Below are 18,576 nucleotides of genomic sequence, written 5' to 3'. Positions count from 1 at the left end.
ATATCAAGTGTCAGAGTGTATCATTTTATGAATTTACATTCTGAGAATTATGCGCAACTAACATTTCTGTCTTAACAAACGCAATCAGTAAATTTAGCAGGCGGCATTTGAAACAGCATTGTCGGAATAGGTGACTGAAAGGAGTTCTCGTCAAAGCGGAAATTCCGCGGAATATCGGCTACTAAGTCTTTATAACTCATTTCAGGTGATCTGTGCTGGCCTTGAGAGACTTTGGATAAATGAGCTAAGATGAGCTCGTTCTAATGCATGTTTACTCAATTGTATGAGAGTGTAATCGCTAATCGGACCTGCATAGTAGAATGGAGGCCGAGTTGTATTCGCATGCAGATAATTTGACAGTTTTGCACAGTCGGTATCCAAATCTTAAAATATTGCGCCCAAAATATCTGCAAAATATCGATGGCAGTGATGTTTTTGTATGCGTCATGCATGAGGCTATAACGCTTTTAAAATCTATATATAGACCTGTCAATTGGCCATGTATCCTCTCACAGTAATGAGGTGCAATTGCAATACTTGTATTACGGTAAACCTTTACATACGTACGAGGAGGTTCTGGCAAGCACGCGACATTGTCACACGACTGGTACTCAACGGACGGGCCTTCGCATGCTCCCGCTACTGGACACGTTCGGTAGCGCGTTTGATATCCTTCTCCACACGTCGTATTACACGGAGTGTAAGGACTCCAGGAATTCCAAGTCGTGTCTGTTTCACATCAACGAGTTCAGATTTTGTGTTTCAATCGGCAGTTATCGTAGATATGCATTCGTAAAGCTGCATTGTAACGACCGCTTGATGTTGGTCGAAAATCAAGATAATATTTACAGCGCCTATGCCAGCCAGCGGAGGGTTACCATACGTCCTCTTTTAAGAGGATTTGTCCTCTTTTTTTGTAGGCTATTTCGGGAGCTGAGTCGCAAAGTTGACCTTATTTTTTCAGTCAATCAATTGATAATGTGAAAGAAAAACTGTATTTTGGCAGCTGAGCAAGAAAGTTGACCATTTTTTCAGTCAAAAGGCCACGAAGTGCAAAATATTTACCATTTTTTCAGGATTTTTCTCAGGTATTGCAAATTTTGAGAAAATTTTGAGAAAACGCCCCCTTTTCAGATTTTCAAAACACGGTACCCCTATACTATAGCGCCAGCGCAGTTCAGTCACGACAATCACCTAGTCCGCGTTCAACGCATGGATTGTTGCTACATGAAGACGTCTGACGAGATGTTCCTTCACATAGTCCGCCTGATGGACAAGTTCGAATACGAATCCTTTCCCCGGGCCCGCAAGACGTTGAGCAACTGCTATAGGGACTCCATTCAGTCCATGTCGGAGCTACGATAAAGTATATACCGTTATCGAGTATAAAATAATATTGGTCGGAGTATGGGATTTCTGCGCTTAATCCAGTGGCGTAGCCACGGAGCGAAAGGGACCTTCACTGACTTAAATTCATTGAACCCGAAATTATGATGCCATAACTGTTCGTTACGTCACATTGAATCCGTGACATTGCAACGTAGGTAGAATATATCGCCCACTCCCTTTTTCGCTGTTCCTTTAAAATTCCTACCCGCAGTTGAAAAATCTACGAATTCCCCCTATTGGATTTATGAAGGTACTGGAGATTTTGCGGTGATACATCAGAATGTATGTATAATCAACTCGTTTTTTTCAATTCTCGGCAATAAACAAGAATAATATTTTATTTTCCCGTTGTATATATAACAAATTTCTAGAAGCTTGACGCTACCGACAAAATCGTAGACGAGTCACACATCACCCTTACCCTCTGGACATCGCGCAGTAAGACATGGTATTGTCTCCTGGGACATTCCAGCGCAGGTCCCGTCTCCAGAACATTCTCGGGTTCGTGTTTTTTCTCCAAGGCCACACGTCGCGGAGCATGCGCCGTACAAACTCCATTGACTCCATTCTTGTGCTTGGTGACGAGGGACAATTGAAAGTATAAAGTATTTGATACGCGACCGCTACGTATCCTATTCACACTTCACAGAGCTATACGAAACTGTATCAAAAAATTATGTTTGCGCCATGAAATTTAATAGTTATACATCGTTGAACTTTCGCAGTGAATTTTGCACGCACGGATCGTAGAATGTTTAACAAATTGCACGCGATAGTGATCAGGAAACGGGTCGAAGGGCCCTATCTCTTGAAGTATCTCGTCTGTAAACAGTAATTCGCGATTGTATTTCACGTACCTCTCGATTGCGGTAACTACAGACATAATTTGATCGCGCGATGTATGTTTCGAATTGTATGTATGATATGAATCGGTAAATACAGATAGCTTTTTGCTCGAGAGCTATTTTCCCAATCCTTCATATTGATAATTCACAATGAATCCAGTGACAGAAGATATGTCAAGATATGCCATACTCTCAACGCCATTTTCGTAATAAAGCCCACATTTGCAACTCACATGTTGGGCATGGTTTCAGAATGCATCCCATTATTTCCGTGGATTTCCCGGAACATTGACCAAGCGATGAGCAATCGCGCGTGCGTGTTCGTTCTCCAACCCCGCACGTTTTGGAACAGGAATTAAATGAGCTCCACTGGCCCCATACTGCCTCTAAACACGATGCATGAAAAATTGCGTAACGGCAAATTGATGATATGAAACAAATGCGCTGCATTAGTCGATTGTATTCACTCAGAAGTGCCCATTCAACTTCATGCGAATGCTAGCAGTGCGTCGCTGACTGAAACGAGTTCAAACATATACATATGAAATTGATGCAATATAAATTCCTTTGCCTAATGAACTCTCCATGTTTATCATTGTTTATCATTGTTTGTACGGATTTTCATGCGCAAAATCGATCCTCTGTACTACAGTTACTTTAAAAATGTCTCGTTGTTCGTAATCCTGCAGAACGTTAGGCTGCATTGATTACGTTTGATGGACTCTTTAAGTGCTCGCAGGGCTGTTAAAAATTAACCCCGTTTCAGATTTGACTGGCTAAATTGTTAGGTTGCCTACACAATCGCTGCTTGAACGATAAATTCGGTTGAATTCCAACCAGTAGAAGCATTGCTGTGAAAGGATAACATTTTGGATATATTAAATAAAAATGAAATATTTTGTTCAAATTTTACCAGCTACCCCATGAAATTGTTAGGTTTTCTAAAAACGAACGTAGCATGACAAATTTGGCTCAATTCCAAGCCGCGGAAGCGAAGTTATTGGAGTAAAATATTTTGGTTTTGAAATAAAATAGTATTCTCGGTGGATAATTCTATAATGATTAATAATTTATAATGAACCGAGCGAGTCTTGTCACGTCATCGCGATAGCTGCTGCGCGATTGTCACTTACGTTGGACGCACGTCTCTTCGAGACAGGGGATCGTTTCTTTCGCTAGACCAGAGCATCCACTGGCAACGGTACATGTCCGTCGACGTGTTCTCTCTCCGACGCCGCATGTCTTGGAGCAAGCACTGTATCTTCCCCACGATTGCCAAGTGGGCGCTGGCAACAGAGATGGTCAAAGTAGCATCAGAAGTACCGTCATAAATTTATACTTTATTTTTAAGACATGCACAGACTACTTCAACCGGGAGTAGTAAATTTTGGTATGGAAAGTACTCAAGCAAGTAGTTTCGAAAAGTAGATTTGATGCAGGTGTCCCATACGTCACGCAATTGATAGGAAGTGACTCTACAATTACGGAATTGTAACATGAAACCTCGCGACCAACGCAAAATGATTAATGACGCTATAAATAGGTGAAATTTTGGTGATACAGGCGCTATTTCCCGTAATTGGTATGACAATTTTCACCATAAATGTGATGCAAACATACTCAAAAACAGCTTTTTACTATAAATAAAAAAGCTGCAAGAAGTAAGACACTTTACCTTGAAAATTGTTAATAAAAGAGCAAATAGTCTACTGACCACCTCTGGCTGGTAATCGGATGTACCGTATTTGAAAATGCACGTTCATTACTTAAGAACGGCGCACTTACGTGTCGGACACGGTTGTACAAGGCAGGGTCTAATTTCTTCGATAAATCCGAGACAAGCTCCTGGAATCGGGCAGATTCTACGGCGTATCTGTTCGCCAGCACCGCAAGTCTTGGAGCAGTCCTGGAATGGTCCCCAGTCACCCCAAGTTGGTGCTATAAGTTATAAACAGTATGATAGTCAGAGACAACCGCGTTACCCGGTTTATGGAATACACTCTTGCTCTCCCCAAAGGAATTTTGACTAGTGAAGTATATCGCCATCTGTTTTCGCTATGTCAAAATGATTCCATGATGTCACGTCATTTCAAGCAATTTGTTCGCCCCCATTAAACTTATCAATTGCTTGTCATAATTGTTATCCCCGCCACGCGTGTTGAAACAGTTGATTTTTATTTAACCACACTTCCGAATCGTGGAAAATATTAGGAATTCGAAATACATGGCTTGTTTGTGGTGAAAGTGTGAGAGAATGATTCGTTATGCAGAAGTCCGTATTTACTGAGTTCCCAACGAACTTTTCGGGGACTAAACATGCCCTTTCGCGAACTTGTTGTCGTACAACACAAATCGCAGTACAATCTCCGTAATGCCTCCATTCTGACCAAACCGGTGCTACTATAACCAAACGAACATCATTCGTCATTCGAAAACGTTAAAATTGGAAGGAACGCGAACCCAAAGCTCTTAAATTAATCGGATTATACACATGTAAGATGCAACAAAAATATATGAACAACAAACTTTGAAGTTTACTTAAGTGACGCGACAAGCGATTAATTGTATAGTATTCAACCGTTGTCACAGTGATCACTGATACTACTACAGGGCTGGCCGAGATCGAGGACCAGAGTGATTCGAGCATCAAAATTATGACGTCATGATTGCATTATATTCTTATATTTGCCATTCTCGCGGCCGGCTAATAAAAGTTGTACGTCATCAAATATAAATTTCATATGACGTTTTGCTTCTTGCTTACCATGCACAATTGCATACCATGGATATTTGGAGCCTTGTGCAACATTTTTCTGGACGCTGTGCTACGGTCAATTGAGACGTCTACTGACTAGCTATAGGCTCTCACCGCGGGAAGACATTATCGAAAATATATGATAGATATCATTGTATCTGATAGAAAAAGTGACACGGCAAGTAATTTCGTTACTCAAAATAATTGACTGTCAATACTAGGTTCGAATTATTACAATTGATTCTTGACTAGGACTCGAATCGTTGTACCTAACACTCTAAATGTTTCTCTTGTACACCAGGGGCTCCCAACATAAAGGTCTCGACGCTAATGAGGTCGTTTGCGAATTCTCTTGGGGTCGCGGGGACAAAAATTAAATACCAATAGCTACAACAAGATTGCCAATTAACCGGATGCTATCGGCGGCTCATTCTTCAAAATGTTGGTTGATTTTTCGGAATAAAGAAAAGGTCCTTTCAGAAAGCGAAGCCGGCAGATAAGTTGTCATTTCAGTCGAAGCGTCATTTTAATGTGCCAGCAACTATAACGTAAGACTGGTGGTGTCTGACCACGACCATCCATGGTGTTTGTCGCCTACTATGGTCATTTGCACCGGAGGTCAACTCTTCTTGATTTTTATTCAGTGGCTGCCGACTTGTAAACGGCCCATTTCTAGGCTTTTATAAGATACCGCTTACGCGGCTGAGATGGCGAGGAGCTCCGATAAACCACCCACGCTTAGATAGGAATTCTGGAGTCGACCTCGGTCGGACTCGAACCCACAACCCATTGGTGTTGTAGCTATGGATTACACCACTAAGCTATCTCGCCTCTACCAATAGGGCGGTAATTTCTCTTTCAAGAAAAACTACATGTGACCGGTAGTACTATGTGTTAACATTATACAGCATACACCAGTGGTCGGGAACCTATGGCTCGCGAGCCATATACGGCTCTTTTGGATATAGGATATGGCTCTTTGAGAAATTTTTCATTTTGTTCTTAATTTATCGATATTGCAGCAACTTGTTAGTAAATTTTCATGGCGGCCAGAATAATTATTCTCGTGACAGCATAAACATGTCTTTGAGAGATCAAGAGAGTGGAGTATTCAAGGGGCCCATACCTCTTTTCTATATCCCCAAATTTAAGTTGCTGTCGCACCGGCGACTCACGCCACTCGCGAATTCGTTCTATCTGTTATGTTCGTGCATTTACGTTCGGTGTCGTAGAACTCTTCTTTCTCTAGGATTAGTAATTTCAGCCAATCATTATTTCCTCGTGTGTCATGCTTGTATTTATACCCTGTGTTCTGTTGTCTCGTGGTCTTTTCATTTAACTGTACTCTGGATCGTGTCGCTGCCTTAAAGTCATACTGCTGTTAAATATACTGATTTCGTATTGCAACCTCGTCGTATTGAGTTATTGTTCAAACAAGATCAAGAACATAACAATTGGTGTCAGAAGTCGGATTCATAGTTATATCTGCGACGAAGATACAGCATGGATTCAGGTATATTGAAGCTTCTCGAGAAGCAGCAGGAAATGATGGAGCAACAACGCGCACAGCATGACGAAGCAATGGCGAAAGTCATGGCTGGGTTGGAACAGCAAAAAAACCAACACAAAGAAGAAATGGCACAGTTAACGCAGAGGTTGAGTCCCGGTGCGTCAACATCTGAAGCTACCGCTCCCAAGTTTGATTCATTTGTAAAATCAAAGGAGAAATGGGACCAATATCTTCAGCGATTCAACCATCACCTAGCAATTTACGGCATTTCCAATATGGAGAAGAAAAGAGCGTGTCTACTCTCATGGGTTGGACCTGAAACGTACTCGCTCCTACGTAATTTGTTTGGTGCTGCTGATGTCAGTGCGCAATCCTTCGACGCGTTGACTGAGAAATTGTCTACACACTTCAAGGACTCAATTCATGTGCAAGCAGCCAGGTACGAATTTTACAACTGTAAAATGCAACCGGGACAATCGTACGCCGATTGGATCGCTACTCTACGCGGAATCTCCAAAGATTGCAACTTCATATGCTCAAGAGATGGCTGTGATCAGAGCTACGTTGATGAGCTAATGCGCGATCTCATCATTAAAGAAACGCCGCACGCGGATGTGAGACGGCATTGTCTAACACAAACCAATCCATCCCTCGACGACGTTCTCAAAGTAGCCGCAACATACGTGAGAACGCTGGAAACTGATAGGGTTATCCAAGGCGAGAGTAGCGGTAAAGACACTTCCGTCGTCAACAAAATGACGGGAAGTTATCAGAAGGGGAGAAAACCTTCCAAATCCATTCAGGGCAACTTCCCGGAAAGACTGAAATCCTGCAGCCGCTGTTTCATCGATCACCAGAGAAAAGACTGTCAGTATCGACATGCAGTATGTCAGAAATGTGGTCGTAAAGGTCATATCAAACCTGTGTGCATGTCTACCAAACCTAGTATCACGCAACAGGTCACATCCGTCAATTTCTGCTCAGTGCCACTCGTCTCCTTCGACATCGATCAACTATATCGACGCGTGGGAAACCAGCTCTGGATCAACTCCAGCATCAACGGCATTCCGTTGCCGACACAGTGGGACACTGGTGCACCCTCCGCCATGGTGGGATTGACTGGGTACAAAACTTTGGGCTCTCCGAAACTCTCAGCATACCATTGCTCTTTCGTAGCGTATGGCGACAAGCCATTGAAAGTGAAAGGTATTTGCACTGTAACCGTGCAGGTGGGTTCTGAAGTTCGAGTTGGCTTAAAATTGGTGGTTCTCGACGAACACCGTGGGCAAAACATTTTTGGTCTCGATTGGAGCGATGCTTTCTCCATGACCGCTAAGGGAACGTCTGCTTTGGATGCAATTTCCTCGCAGATGGTCGAATCGCAATCATGTAATACTATTGACATTTGTGATTCGAACGACAAATTGGTATCTTTTCAGTCCAAATTTCCCTCCGTTTTCTCTAATGTATTAGGACGATGCACCAAGACAAAGGTGACAATTCACTTGAAACCTAATGCCAAGCCCGTATTTAACAAGCCACGCCCTTTGCCTTTCGCAAGGCAAATCGCTGTTCAAACCGAATTGGATAGATTAGTCGATCAAGGTATCCTCGAACCAATCAATTACAGTGATTGGGCAGCACCAATTGTTGCCGTCACTACGTCAAATGGATCAGTACGCATTTGTGGTGACTTCAAAGCATTGAATCAACAAATTCAGATAGATCAACATCCCCTGCCCTCCTTGGATGAAATCCTTCAAGTTACAGGGTGGTTGTATTTTCTCGAAAATTGATCTTGCCGATGCTTATTTTCAGCTAGAATTAGATGATGATGCGAAGAATTTGTGTGTCATCAACACGCAATTCGGTCTATTCCGTTATCGCCGCATGTGTTTCGGAGTCGCATCTAGTCCCGCAAATTTTCAACGCTGTATTGATGCCATGATCGCCGGCTTACCCGGTGTTGCTAGTTTTATCGATGACATAATCGTTACTGGCATTGGCGAACGCGATCATTTTCGCAACTTATCGCTACTCTTTGAGCGCCTCACCGAGTACGGTTTCACCGTCAACTTCGCGAAATGTGAATTTTTCAAAAGTAGTATCGAGTATCTTGGTCACATAATCGACAAGGACGGCAAACGCCCGTCTAACAAATCCGTTGAAGCAATCAAACAGTTGCCTAAACCTCAGGATGTTCGCCAGCTACAGGCATTCCTGGGCAAAGTCAATTATTATCGCGCGTTTATTCCTAATTTTACGAATAAAGCCGCTGCTTTGTACCGTCTTCTTCAAAAAGACGCAAAATTCATTTGGAATACGGATTGTGACTCAGCTTTTCGCATTCTCAAAAACGACGTAATCGACGCTACGCAGTTAGCTCATTATGATGTAAACAAGCAGCTCATTTTGTCAACTGATGCTTCTCAATTCGGAATCGGCGCTGTCCTCTCAATCGAGCACAATGGCGAAGAGAGACCGATCGCGCACGCATCGAAAACACTTTCAGATTCGCAAAAATCCTACTCTCAAATCGAGAAGGAAGCTCTGTCAATCATTTACGGAGTCACTAAATTTCGTCAATTCTTGTATGGTAGAAAATTTACGCTCGTAACGGACCACAAACCGCTTTTAGCTATTTTCTCGCCGGACAAGAAAATTCCCGTGATTACAGCGCAACGCTTACAGCGATGGGCACTAACGCTCATGGCTTACCAATACGATATTCGCTATAAACCGACTAATCAGCACGGAAACGCCGACGGTTTATCTCGCCTACCAAAAGGTCCAGACCCTGAGTTTGACGAACTGGAAATTCGTGAAAACGCGGAGATCGTTCACGCTATTAATATGGCATTCGATGGCTTGCCGTTAACTCGCAATGAAATTCGCGACGCGACGCTGAAGGACAAAACCATGAAACTAGTAAAATTATCGGTCACTCATGGTAATTGGAATCCAAAGGTGCACATTGATGATTTTTCTTGGTTTTCGACTCGCAAACATTCGCTTTCTCTGCACGAAGACATAGTCATGCTCAATATTGATGGTTTTCAGCGCGTAGTAATTCCGCAGTCACTTCGCTCGCGAGTATTATCATTGTTGCACGAAGGACATTGGGGTATCGCGAAAATGAAGCAGATGGCTCGACGTTACATCGCATGGCCTTCCATTAATCGCGACATTGAAAATCTCGTTAAGAGTTGCGACGCTTGCCGCAAAGTAATGAAAGCGCCTGATCGTCAGTATCGCGAATGGCCTAAAACGTCTGAAAGCTTTGAACGAATTCACTTGGATTTCGCAGGTCCAATAAACAATAAAATGTTTCTTGTCATCGTCGATGCGCATTCGAAATATCCTTTCGTTAAAGTAATGAATGTCGGCTCTACCACAACCTTGTGTGTGGTCAACGCTTTGAGGGAAGTCTTCTCTATCGAAGGCTTGCCCGTAACGATTGTCACGGATGGCGGGCCGCAATTCACATCGAATGAATTCGATACGTTTTGCTCTAATTTGGCAATCAGCCACATCGTATCACCGTCTTTTCACCCTGCCTCTAACGGGGAAGCGGAGCGTTTCGTTCAGACTCTAAAAGCTGGATTGTTAAAAAATTGCGACGGGGGAAAAGATCTCAACTTCGCGCTCCAAACACTTCTCGCTACGTACCGATGTGCACCGCACCCGGGCATAGACTGGAAAACGCCTGCCGAGATTTTACATGGTCGGCAGCCGCGCAATTTGTTAAGTTTGTGCTCGCCCTTCGACAAATCGAAACCCGTTACGCCTAGACAATCAGTCACTCATTTTGAGATTGGGTCCTCGGTTTACGCTCGCAGTTACCGAAGCGGACCCAAGTGGGTTGCTGGCGTGGTGACGGAAATACTGGGGCGTGTTGTGTACATCATAAAAACTGATCATGGGTATTGGAGGAGGCACAAAAACCAACTCCAACCACGCTTGATTTCCACTGGTCATGATACAGCCACACAGGAAGTTGCTCAGCCTCAACAGTCCCAAGCTGAGCAACCATTGGTCAGGAATAGGGCACAACGTCCTGCAGCTAGCCCTGCTCGATCGTCGGGCAGACGTTATCCTCTGAGAAATAGGAAACCCACCGATTTCTATAGACCGTAAATGTGGGCAACCCTCTAACTTACAAGGGAGGACTGTTATGTTCGTGCATTTACGTTCGGTGTCGTAGAACTCTTCTTTCTCTAGGATTAGTAATTTCAGCCAATCATTATTTCCTCGTGTGTCATGCTTGTATTTATACCCTGTGTTCTGTTGTCTCGTGGTCTTTTCATTTAACTGTACTCTGGATCGTGTCGCTGCCTTAAAGTCATACTGCTGTTAAATATACTGATTTCGTATTGCAACCTCGTCGTATTGAGTTATTGTTCAAACAAGATCAAGAACATAACACTATCCATGATCGCACGCCTCAAAATCTTGGATTGCACGATACCTTGATTGATTAAAGACAATAGCAGACATGGCGATGCTTGCACGACAATGCAGTTTTCATATACACATTGTCTTTTTGATCTATATGCCGAGAAATAGAATGACTTGGAAGTGACATTCACAATTACAAATTCAAATTAAAAACAACGCCATAGCTATCAATTTTCTTAATCAGTTAGTAGCTTTATAGCATCGCCGTAAAAATGCAGGTTTGTAACTCAACGTCACGTTACGCCGAATACTTTAGAAGTCGATCAATACCTAAATTTTCGGAATCAGGGCGACAATTACATTTGATTAATATCAGTGATTATACATTCTAAGGTATTTACGATGAGTTGCGCTACCATACATATGAGACTTGGCGCGTTTATGCCTCATCTGTGCCTATTGCCCCGCCTTTCGTTCAAAATCTAGTCATTCATAAACATCGATAGAAAATACCATAATTATTGAAGGTTTCACAATTTTCGCTCACTCATTCCTGGCGACGTCTGAGGCACTGCCTCACTTGCCTCCTCAAACCCCATGTCACTGACGTATCACATAGTGCAGTGGGCATGTACTGCTGTAGTGACCATGTTTGGCTTCACCTACGCATGTAGGCAGAAAAAATATGGTGCACACTACGAATCCCATATATTGATAGTGCTACAAATACGTCACGGATTTTCAATTGTGACGTAACATGCATGGCTCTTTGGGAGTTACAATTGAAAATATTGGGTTAATGTGGCTCTTCATTCGAAAAAGGTTCCCGACCTACATACACAGACAGTACACACATACACACACGGTCGGCGCGGCCGAATTACACATGTATCATTATCTGGATTTCGCGTGACGCAGAATTTCACGTAGCACTAGTTGACTACTGCGATCGGATATAGATAGAAATCGTTTCTATAGTCTTTATAGGTTAGCGAGTTCATACCTGCATAATTGCTATTGCAGCGCACATAGTGACCAGTGGTGCACGTATAATTTTAGTCAAGTACAGTACACAAAAGAACCCGCGTAAGTCTGAACTTTCGCTTATCGACTGTAGCTATCATAGCCGTTCGCTTATATAGTCACCAGATATTTGAAGACGCGCATAATTTTTGAAAACGTCGAATACTTCGTACACGCTGTCATATTGGTTACATGCTGCACGTAACCAAATGCCGGGATAATGCTTTACATTTTATTTCTCGATTCACTCGATTGCGGCCTGCCACAATACAAATTCATAAATGAGAACCCTATTGCTATATTTCTATTGAACAGTCGCAGTATGATATTGGCTATATTAATGCACTAAAGTATCGTAAAGGTATCAGTTACAAACGTCTAGTACGATTTGATGCACAGGCAAAATTTTGCAGAAACAAATTAACGTGTGATGCAGCGCACCGCCAATTCCGCGTTTGTAATTTGAATACTAACAACGTGTCTATCAACGTGTCAACGCTAGTAGATCCCTAAATAGAATGTTTCATAAATATCTTCATAAATGGCCGAAATCACCGTAGTGCTGTTTATTTACAGTACAAATAAATTTTCTGGCCATGATGTTCATATACTCATCAACACCTTCACTATTCTCAATAAATGATTTTGAATGTTATCGGAATGCCAATTGCTAAAGGTTAATGTCATTTTTTTTATTTACAGTAGTGCGAGAATTCTTTAAAACAGCGAAAGGAGGTAAAGGGATAATTACGTTGTTAAGGCGCGAAGGTCAAGATGTGTCTTCTGCGAGTAATGCAATCGTAGGTATGAAACGTTTGTTTCTGATCGAGCGTATATAGTCTCACCGCAGGCAATTGAGCAGGAATTGTGTGGCCATGGATTCACCAACCATGACCGAGCTAGGATAACCAACCATACAATCATAGTGTCCTACAGAACACTATGATACAACGCAAAGTACTCTTTCAAACATTTGGATTGAGTGAATGAAGGAAGCCAAAGAGGGCTATTTGAATCGCCGTTGCTCGATGCACCGGCGCTTCCGTTAGTCATAAAATTTGATAATGAATTCCGTGAAGGTTGGAGAGAACAAGGCAGTGACTCGCTATTGGTACCGCGACAAGCTCCAACCACTGAGCAGATGCGCGTACGGTACTGATTCCCCATACCACATGAACTTATAGTAACTGTTAGATCCCGCCACTATATATTTAGTAACAGCTAAATATCAGGTAGTGTATGACATGGCGAAAAAATATGAGGAACCACTCATGAGACGCCAAAATGACAGCATGAGGGGCCCGTGAGAACGCAAACCTACGGTTTATGAAGTATACAGTTGGCACCAGCATTAAACAATCAATATTCAAGCAATATCCTCCTCACGTGTGGGTGACGTTGGACATGGCTGTTGAGCGCAGTCTGTGCTTTCCAACGAGATTCCGCTGCATCCGCCGGTAGTGGAGCATGACCGACTCCGGAATCGTTTGCCACCTCCGCAAGTCGACGAACAATCCCCGAACGCACCCCATTGCGACCATTCAGGATCTGACATATATTCGCGTGTGAGTTGATGCACATTTACTGTTTTGAGCAAAGCGGACGACATCACAAGTCAGATCACTTCTATGACGTCACAAACTTTGTAATACAAACAATAAACCAGTGAGACATTTACCGAGAAAGAGCCGTTAGAAAACCTGATTATATCGGCTATTTGCGGCATTGATGTATACGTTAAATGATGGTTTAGTCAGGTATGATTTTGTGACTTTACAGGGAGAATACATGATGCGTTTAACTATAACAACTGAATGCAGAACCCACAGTTTCAAGCCACCAATATGCAGGTAAATCAATATAGTTGTGGGACGTCGGCTAGCCTACGATCTTCCATGAAATCATGAATTGAGCTCATGAGCCGCGACACGATAGAACGAGAGAATCGCGCACTTTTGCAACATCTCCACCACCTGCATTTCCATTAACATTCCGGCTGCGTTTTAATGGTTTCATACATGATAACATAATTTATCTAATTGTAAGCATTCACATGTATTGTTTATTTCTGAAATTGTGAATGATTAATATTTGTTGCATATGCGTTTATACGCTGATGGAAGCTTTATTTACTGGCTATCAGAAGCAATCATTTATTCTACCGCGATTAAGCTAAATAAATTTTGAATTAATCTCAAAAGGCGTCCAATTTAAAATGATTAAGCTATATTTCAGTAGCCAGTAGACACACATAGGAAAATCTTATCCGACATACATTTGGTTTTACCTGGACAAGCTATAAATGGGCACGGTTGAAATTCTTGAAATGTTCCGTAACAGACGCTGCTCCCCGAACACGGTCGTCTGCGACTAGTGGCACTGGTCTTTCCGCATTCTGACGAACAGGGTTTCCAGTCTTTCCATGCTCCCCACGATCCCATTGGTTGCGCGAGCGTCGTCGTCGTGGTGGTGGTGGCGGTTTCTGTTACCGCTACAGTCGGGGTGGTGGTAGGCGAAGTTGCGGTGGGCGAAGTTGTGGCATCAGGAATAGACGCTATGTGTAATACATGGTTAGTATTCACTGATAGAATGTGATAGGAAAACTTACCGCAGGGAGGCAAATCCGGACACAGTTGGGAGATTGTGAGCATTTCCGTACAAGAGGAGGCTCCGGTGATTGGATTCGCGCATCTACATTCTCGCGTCCTTAGTTTTATCGCTGTACCGCATGGCGATGAGCACTGACCCCACGGACCCCACGCTGACAGGCATATCTGCGGCGGATTATTTGTGATCGGAGGTCCGAAGGTACTCGATGGAGGTGAACCTGTAGGGAACTCTGTCGGCGGAGAGATACAACTTGGTCCAGAACAAGGCTGAAAATATGTGGCAATGTTTACGAATATATCGATTTAGACAGGATTATGACATAGAAGAGACTAGTGAATTGCGAATTGCATGTCTAAACACCGAAATGCCTAGAAATATATAGAATATAGATAAAAACAAAAATTGATATAGAATATCGATAAGAACGAAGATTGATATAGAATATAGAACAAAGATTGCGATACTTTCGCGATCTCTCGCTACACATTTACGTATTCCTTGACCTACCGCACTTCCGATTTGGTCTCCTGGACAACCATTCTGTTGCTGTGCAATCATTTGGGATGACCCACCTTCTCCTTGTCTCGTCATAGACATCATAGTCAGCAGTCCGGTCAAATCCATCCCGGAATCTGAGCTTTGGTCTGCCATCAAAATAAGAGGCAAGAGACCTGTCGCGAGCGAAGACCTGAAAAGATTGACATCAATTATTTCATTATAGCCTATATGACTCGAAGATTAGATCTAAATGTTTTACCTCCCACCATTAGAGGTCTGTCTTGGTGTTTCGTCATACCACGCGAAGCACATTCGTTGACGACGCATGATCCCGCGTCCGCACGTGACAGAGCAGGAGCCGAACCTTCCCCATTCTCCCCATATCATGTAACCCGGAGGAAATGACGGTAGTGAATTTTGTGAGGTTCCTTGAGAAAACTGTGCATGGGAATTTTGCCATAAGCCACCCATGGGATTCTGTAAAAAAGATAAGTCGCGGAAACGGCGCCATCTCCAGATTCAAATAAATGACTCTGTTCGAGAATACATATTTACGGATTTACGATTAAGTTTTGATTGCGTTCTCTGCACATCTTGATATCCCTGATATACTCAGCGTTTTCATTAATATAAATATAATACAATCTAATCCAGGGGTTATTAAACTGGGGTCCACGGACCCCTTAAGGAGCTCTACATCATCAAGAAACTACAAAAGCAGAATATTATCCTTCGAGAATGGCGTCATGAGTGAGAATGGCGTCGTCCAGTCATTAGTTAGCTTATTTTAGGCAGCATGTGATGGTCTAAATCAGGGATACCATATGTAGTACACGTGATAGCCGGCCTATCTGGAACTGGTGCAGAGGGTGAATAAAGGGTCAATCGAACGTAAACTGTCCGTGGAAACCGGATTTGAAATATCGACGAGGAAAGTTGACCCTTTTTAGTAAACCTACCGGGCGATCAGAATTATGAACATATTTTCCTCAAATTTCCCTCTTATTGTAACTTGAAGAAAGTGGTGAACTTTTTCTTTTATTTTAATCATCGGCCCCTCAAGTTTGGTGGGTACCCGCAATCGCTCACAAAAATTGAAGGGGTCTGCGATCAAAAAAAGTTTAGAAACCCCTGTCCCATAGATTTGATGATCTAGTAACCGCATTTAACAATGACACAGTAAATGAATAACTAGTCACATTCCGCAAGAACGAACAAACTCATCTCGGTGAGTTCATATCGTCGTCGATTCTATAAATTTAGCACTTTAACTATGTGAATTACTGCATAAGTACTGTAATTTGTCCATCATTCCCCCATGCCACCTGTGGTCATTTCATCACTAATATAAATCAGACCTTTTCGCATGTCAACTTGTTAATATGCTGCCTGTATAACACGTCGGAAGGTAGTGCGGAAGGAATACAGACGATGATCTGGTGATTCGTAGAGGACTAAATTCTACGCTAGTGTACTCACGGTCATTTGTTGCGCTGTCACAGTCCGCAAAAACAGCAAAACGAAATTGCAGATAACCCGCATTGCTAATTCGCCAATGCTACGATTCTGCAAAAAAAAAATACATAGTACGATATTACTATATGCAGTACTGCTCCTGCGGAAATCTATGAAATGGACTATTCATGATGATTGTCTCAATACATATCGTTTGTCTGTCACACTGTCTCATGATTTCGCATATTTTCCAATTCGGAAACGCTGCGTCGTATATTAGATGCGGATAGAATCGAAGGAGTTCATCATATCTACTGTGGCATTTCGAAAACACCGATACTCATTTTTCAACATTAATACTATTACTGGAGTTTGGTGGGTCAATGACATCGGAAGCGCCAAGGCTTATTTACAGATATTTTACAAGGGGTAAAACGATTGCTTCGGAGAAGTGAACTCATCATTTAACGAAGAATATAGAACCAGTATTACATCATAATCTTCAATCCTAAATTCGACAGGACAGAATTTTCTTCTGTATGTGGTATTACCATGAGCATAGAGCAACTGCCCATTGACAACACCCTGTAGACACAGTTCTGATGACATGGTCATTACAACCACCTGGACGAAATGTACATAAATTGTTAAATTTCGTCTTCAAGATTCAAGCGATCGGATATTACTACCAATAACTGTTGCTTACAATAATGAATGTCACATTGCACACATCAAACAACACTACAGCTATCATGAACGCAAACTATCCTACATTTCTCAAGTCAGAACTGTTCCTTTCGTGATGCACGGCGTTGGTTCGATACCGAAAACCTGGACTGGCGATTCTTCTTGATGAGGCTCGTTTTCAAGTAAAGTAGAATATGAAGACATGTTTTGCGATATGCTTGAAGATCTCCAGAAGGTTCTTCTTTCGTATACCAATTCCATTTAGAAGTCTTATTAGTATGCATGTAATCTTGGGAGTTAAATGGGGTCTAGAGCAGAGTCAGTCGGGATAGTTTAAAATTTCAAACAAAATTGCGTGTAATGATGTCAATCATAAATAGAAAATCTTTCCATTCTAAACCCTTCCCGGCTCGCCTACGGGCGAAACATATCATTAGTTATATTAAATAGAGTCACACGCGTATGGTGATAACACTGCTATCCGTAGGAATGTATGCATGCATCAGTATAAGGATCATTCGTAGCCAGTGGTTCGACTGGAAAAATCCATGAATATAATCCGTCGTTAAACGCAAAAACTCAAGCGTAAGCAGTGTTGATCGATGTTGAAGTTATGAAGAACGATTGAAGAAGATATGTCAATTACGGACTATATAGTCTACTGTTGTCCGTCTATTAATGGATCTCCAATTACTACTACTTGAAGCATCATTCACTTTCGGAGTGTCATCTTAAAAGTCCATTTACCAATCATTAACAACATGAATCCCAATCGCGTCTTCCAGTCACATAGCGTTTTCATTTTGGTCATGATTAAATACAGACGTGTCCCTATTCGATTCAATTGAAAAAAAAACGGAATGCCCAACGAGTCACACCGCGTACCACTCGGAGTACGGCACAATACCTTGGATCACGACCCTCAGGTGCCACAATGAATGTAACCGTAACATGAATACCCTTATCTCGATTTCGCAAAGGAATCCACAGAGCGGAGACGTTTATCTCGTACCAGATTACAGCGCAATTTGCACGGTACCGCACGCCGCCTAGTACATACGTGGGAGTTGATTCGATCTGTGGTGTCTGCGTTATGGCCGTCATGATCGTGGAATGCATTCTGTCTGAAAACATAGTGGAAAAGTTCATTGCATCTTCGCGACAATGCTACATGCAAAGTTTGCTGTACATATAAATATATACACCAGTGTTGGGATGACTCGAGTCATGACTTGACTCGAGTCAGACTCGAGTCACCTTTTTCGTATGACTTGACTTGACTTGACTCGACGCTTCAAAAATGCAGATTGGTTCATGACTCGAAGCAAAATTTACGAGTCAATTTCAAGTCATCAAGTAATCGATGTCGACTAAATCGCCGTATCTTGTATAAGTTGGGATTGTTA

At 42.4% G+C, this 18,576-nt stretch overlaps 1 protein-coding gene across 1 annotated transcript in view; it reads right to left on the bottom strand.

Moving 5' to 3' along the window:
• LOC145456001 (uncharacterized) overlaps positions 1 to 17,383 on the bottom strand; it is a 30,492-nt gene extending 13,109 nt beyond the window's left edge. The window contains exons 1-13 of the mRNA XM_080334033.1: positions 17,256 to 17,383; positions 16,508 to 16,594; positions 15,288 to 15,505; positions 15,038 to 15,218; positions 14,529 to 14,796; positions 14,208 to 14,474; positions 13,307 to 13,468; positions 4,020 to 4,172; positions 3,368 to 3,520; positions 2,468 to 2,620; positions 1,811 to 1,963; positions 1,195 to 1,356; positions 568 to 729 (exon numbers count right to left, since the gene is read on the bottom strand). Coding sequence (XP_080190159.1) covers positions 568 to 729; positions 1,195 to 1,356; positions 1,811 to 1,963; positions 2,468 to 2,620; positions 3,368 to 3,520; positions 4,020 to 4,172; positions 13,307 to 13,468; positions 14,208 to 14,474; positions 14,529 to 14,796; positions 15,038 to 15,218; positions 15,288 to 15,505; positions 16,508 to 16,570 — 2,095 coding nt within the window. The 5' untranslated portion in view covers positions 16,571 to 16,594; positions 17,256 to 17,383. The remainder of the gene's footprint in view (positions 1 to 567; positions 730 to 1,194; positions 1,357 to 1,810; positions 1,964 to 2,467; positions 2,621 to 3,367; positions 3,521 to 4,019; positions 4,173 to 13,306; positions 13,469 to 14,207; positions 14,475 to 14,528; positions 14,797 to 15,037; positions 15,219 to 15,287; positions 15,506 to 16,507; positions 16,595 to 17,255) is intronic.
• Positions 17,384 to 18,576: the final 1,193 nt, after the last annotated feature.

This window comes from Botryllus schlosseri, chromosome 14, assembly GCF_051294905.1.
Source record: "Botryllus schlosseri isolate E-star chromosome 14, Bs_hap1, whole genome shotgun sequence".
Taxonomy (NCBI): domain Eukaryota; kingdom Metazoa; phylum Chordata; class Ascidiacea; order Stolidobranchia; family Styelidae; genus Botryllus; species Botryllus schlosseri.
Note: the sequence above shows the minus strand (reverse complement) of the source record. Positions and strands in the feature narration are given on the sequence as shown.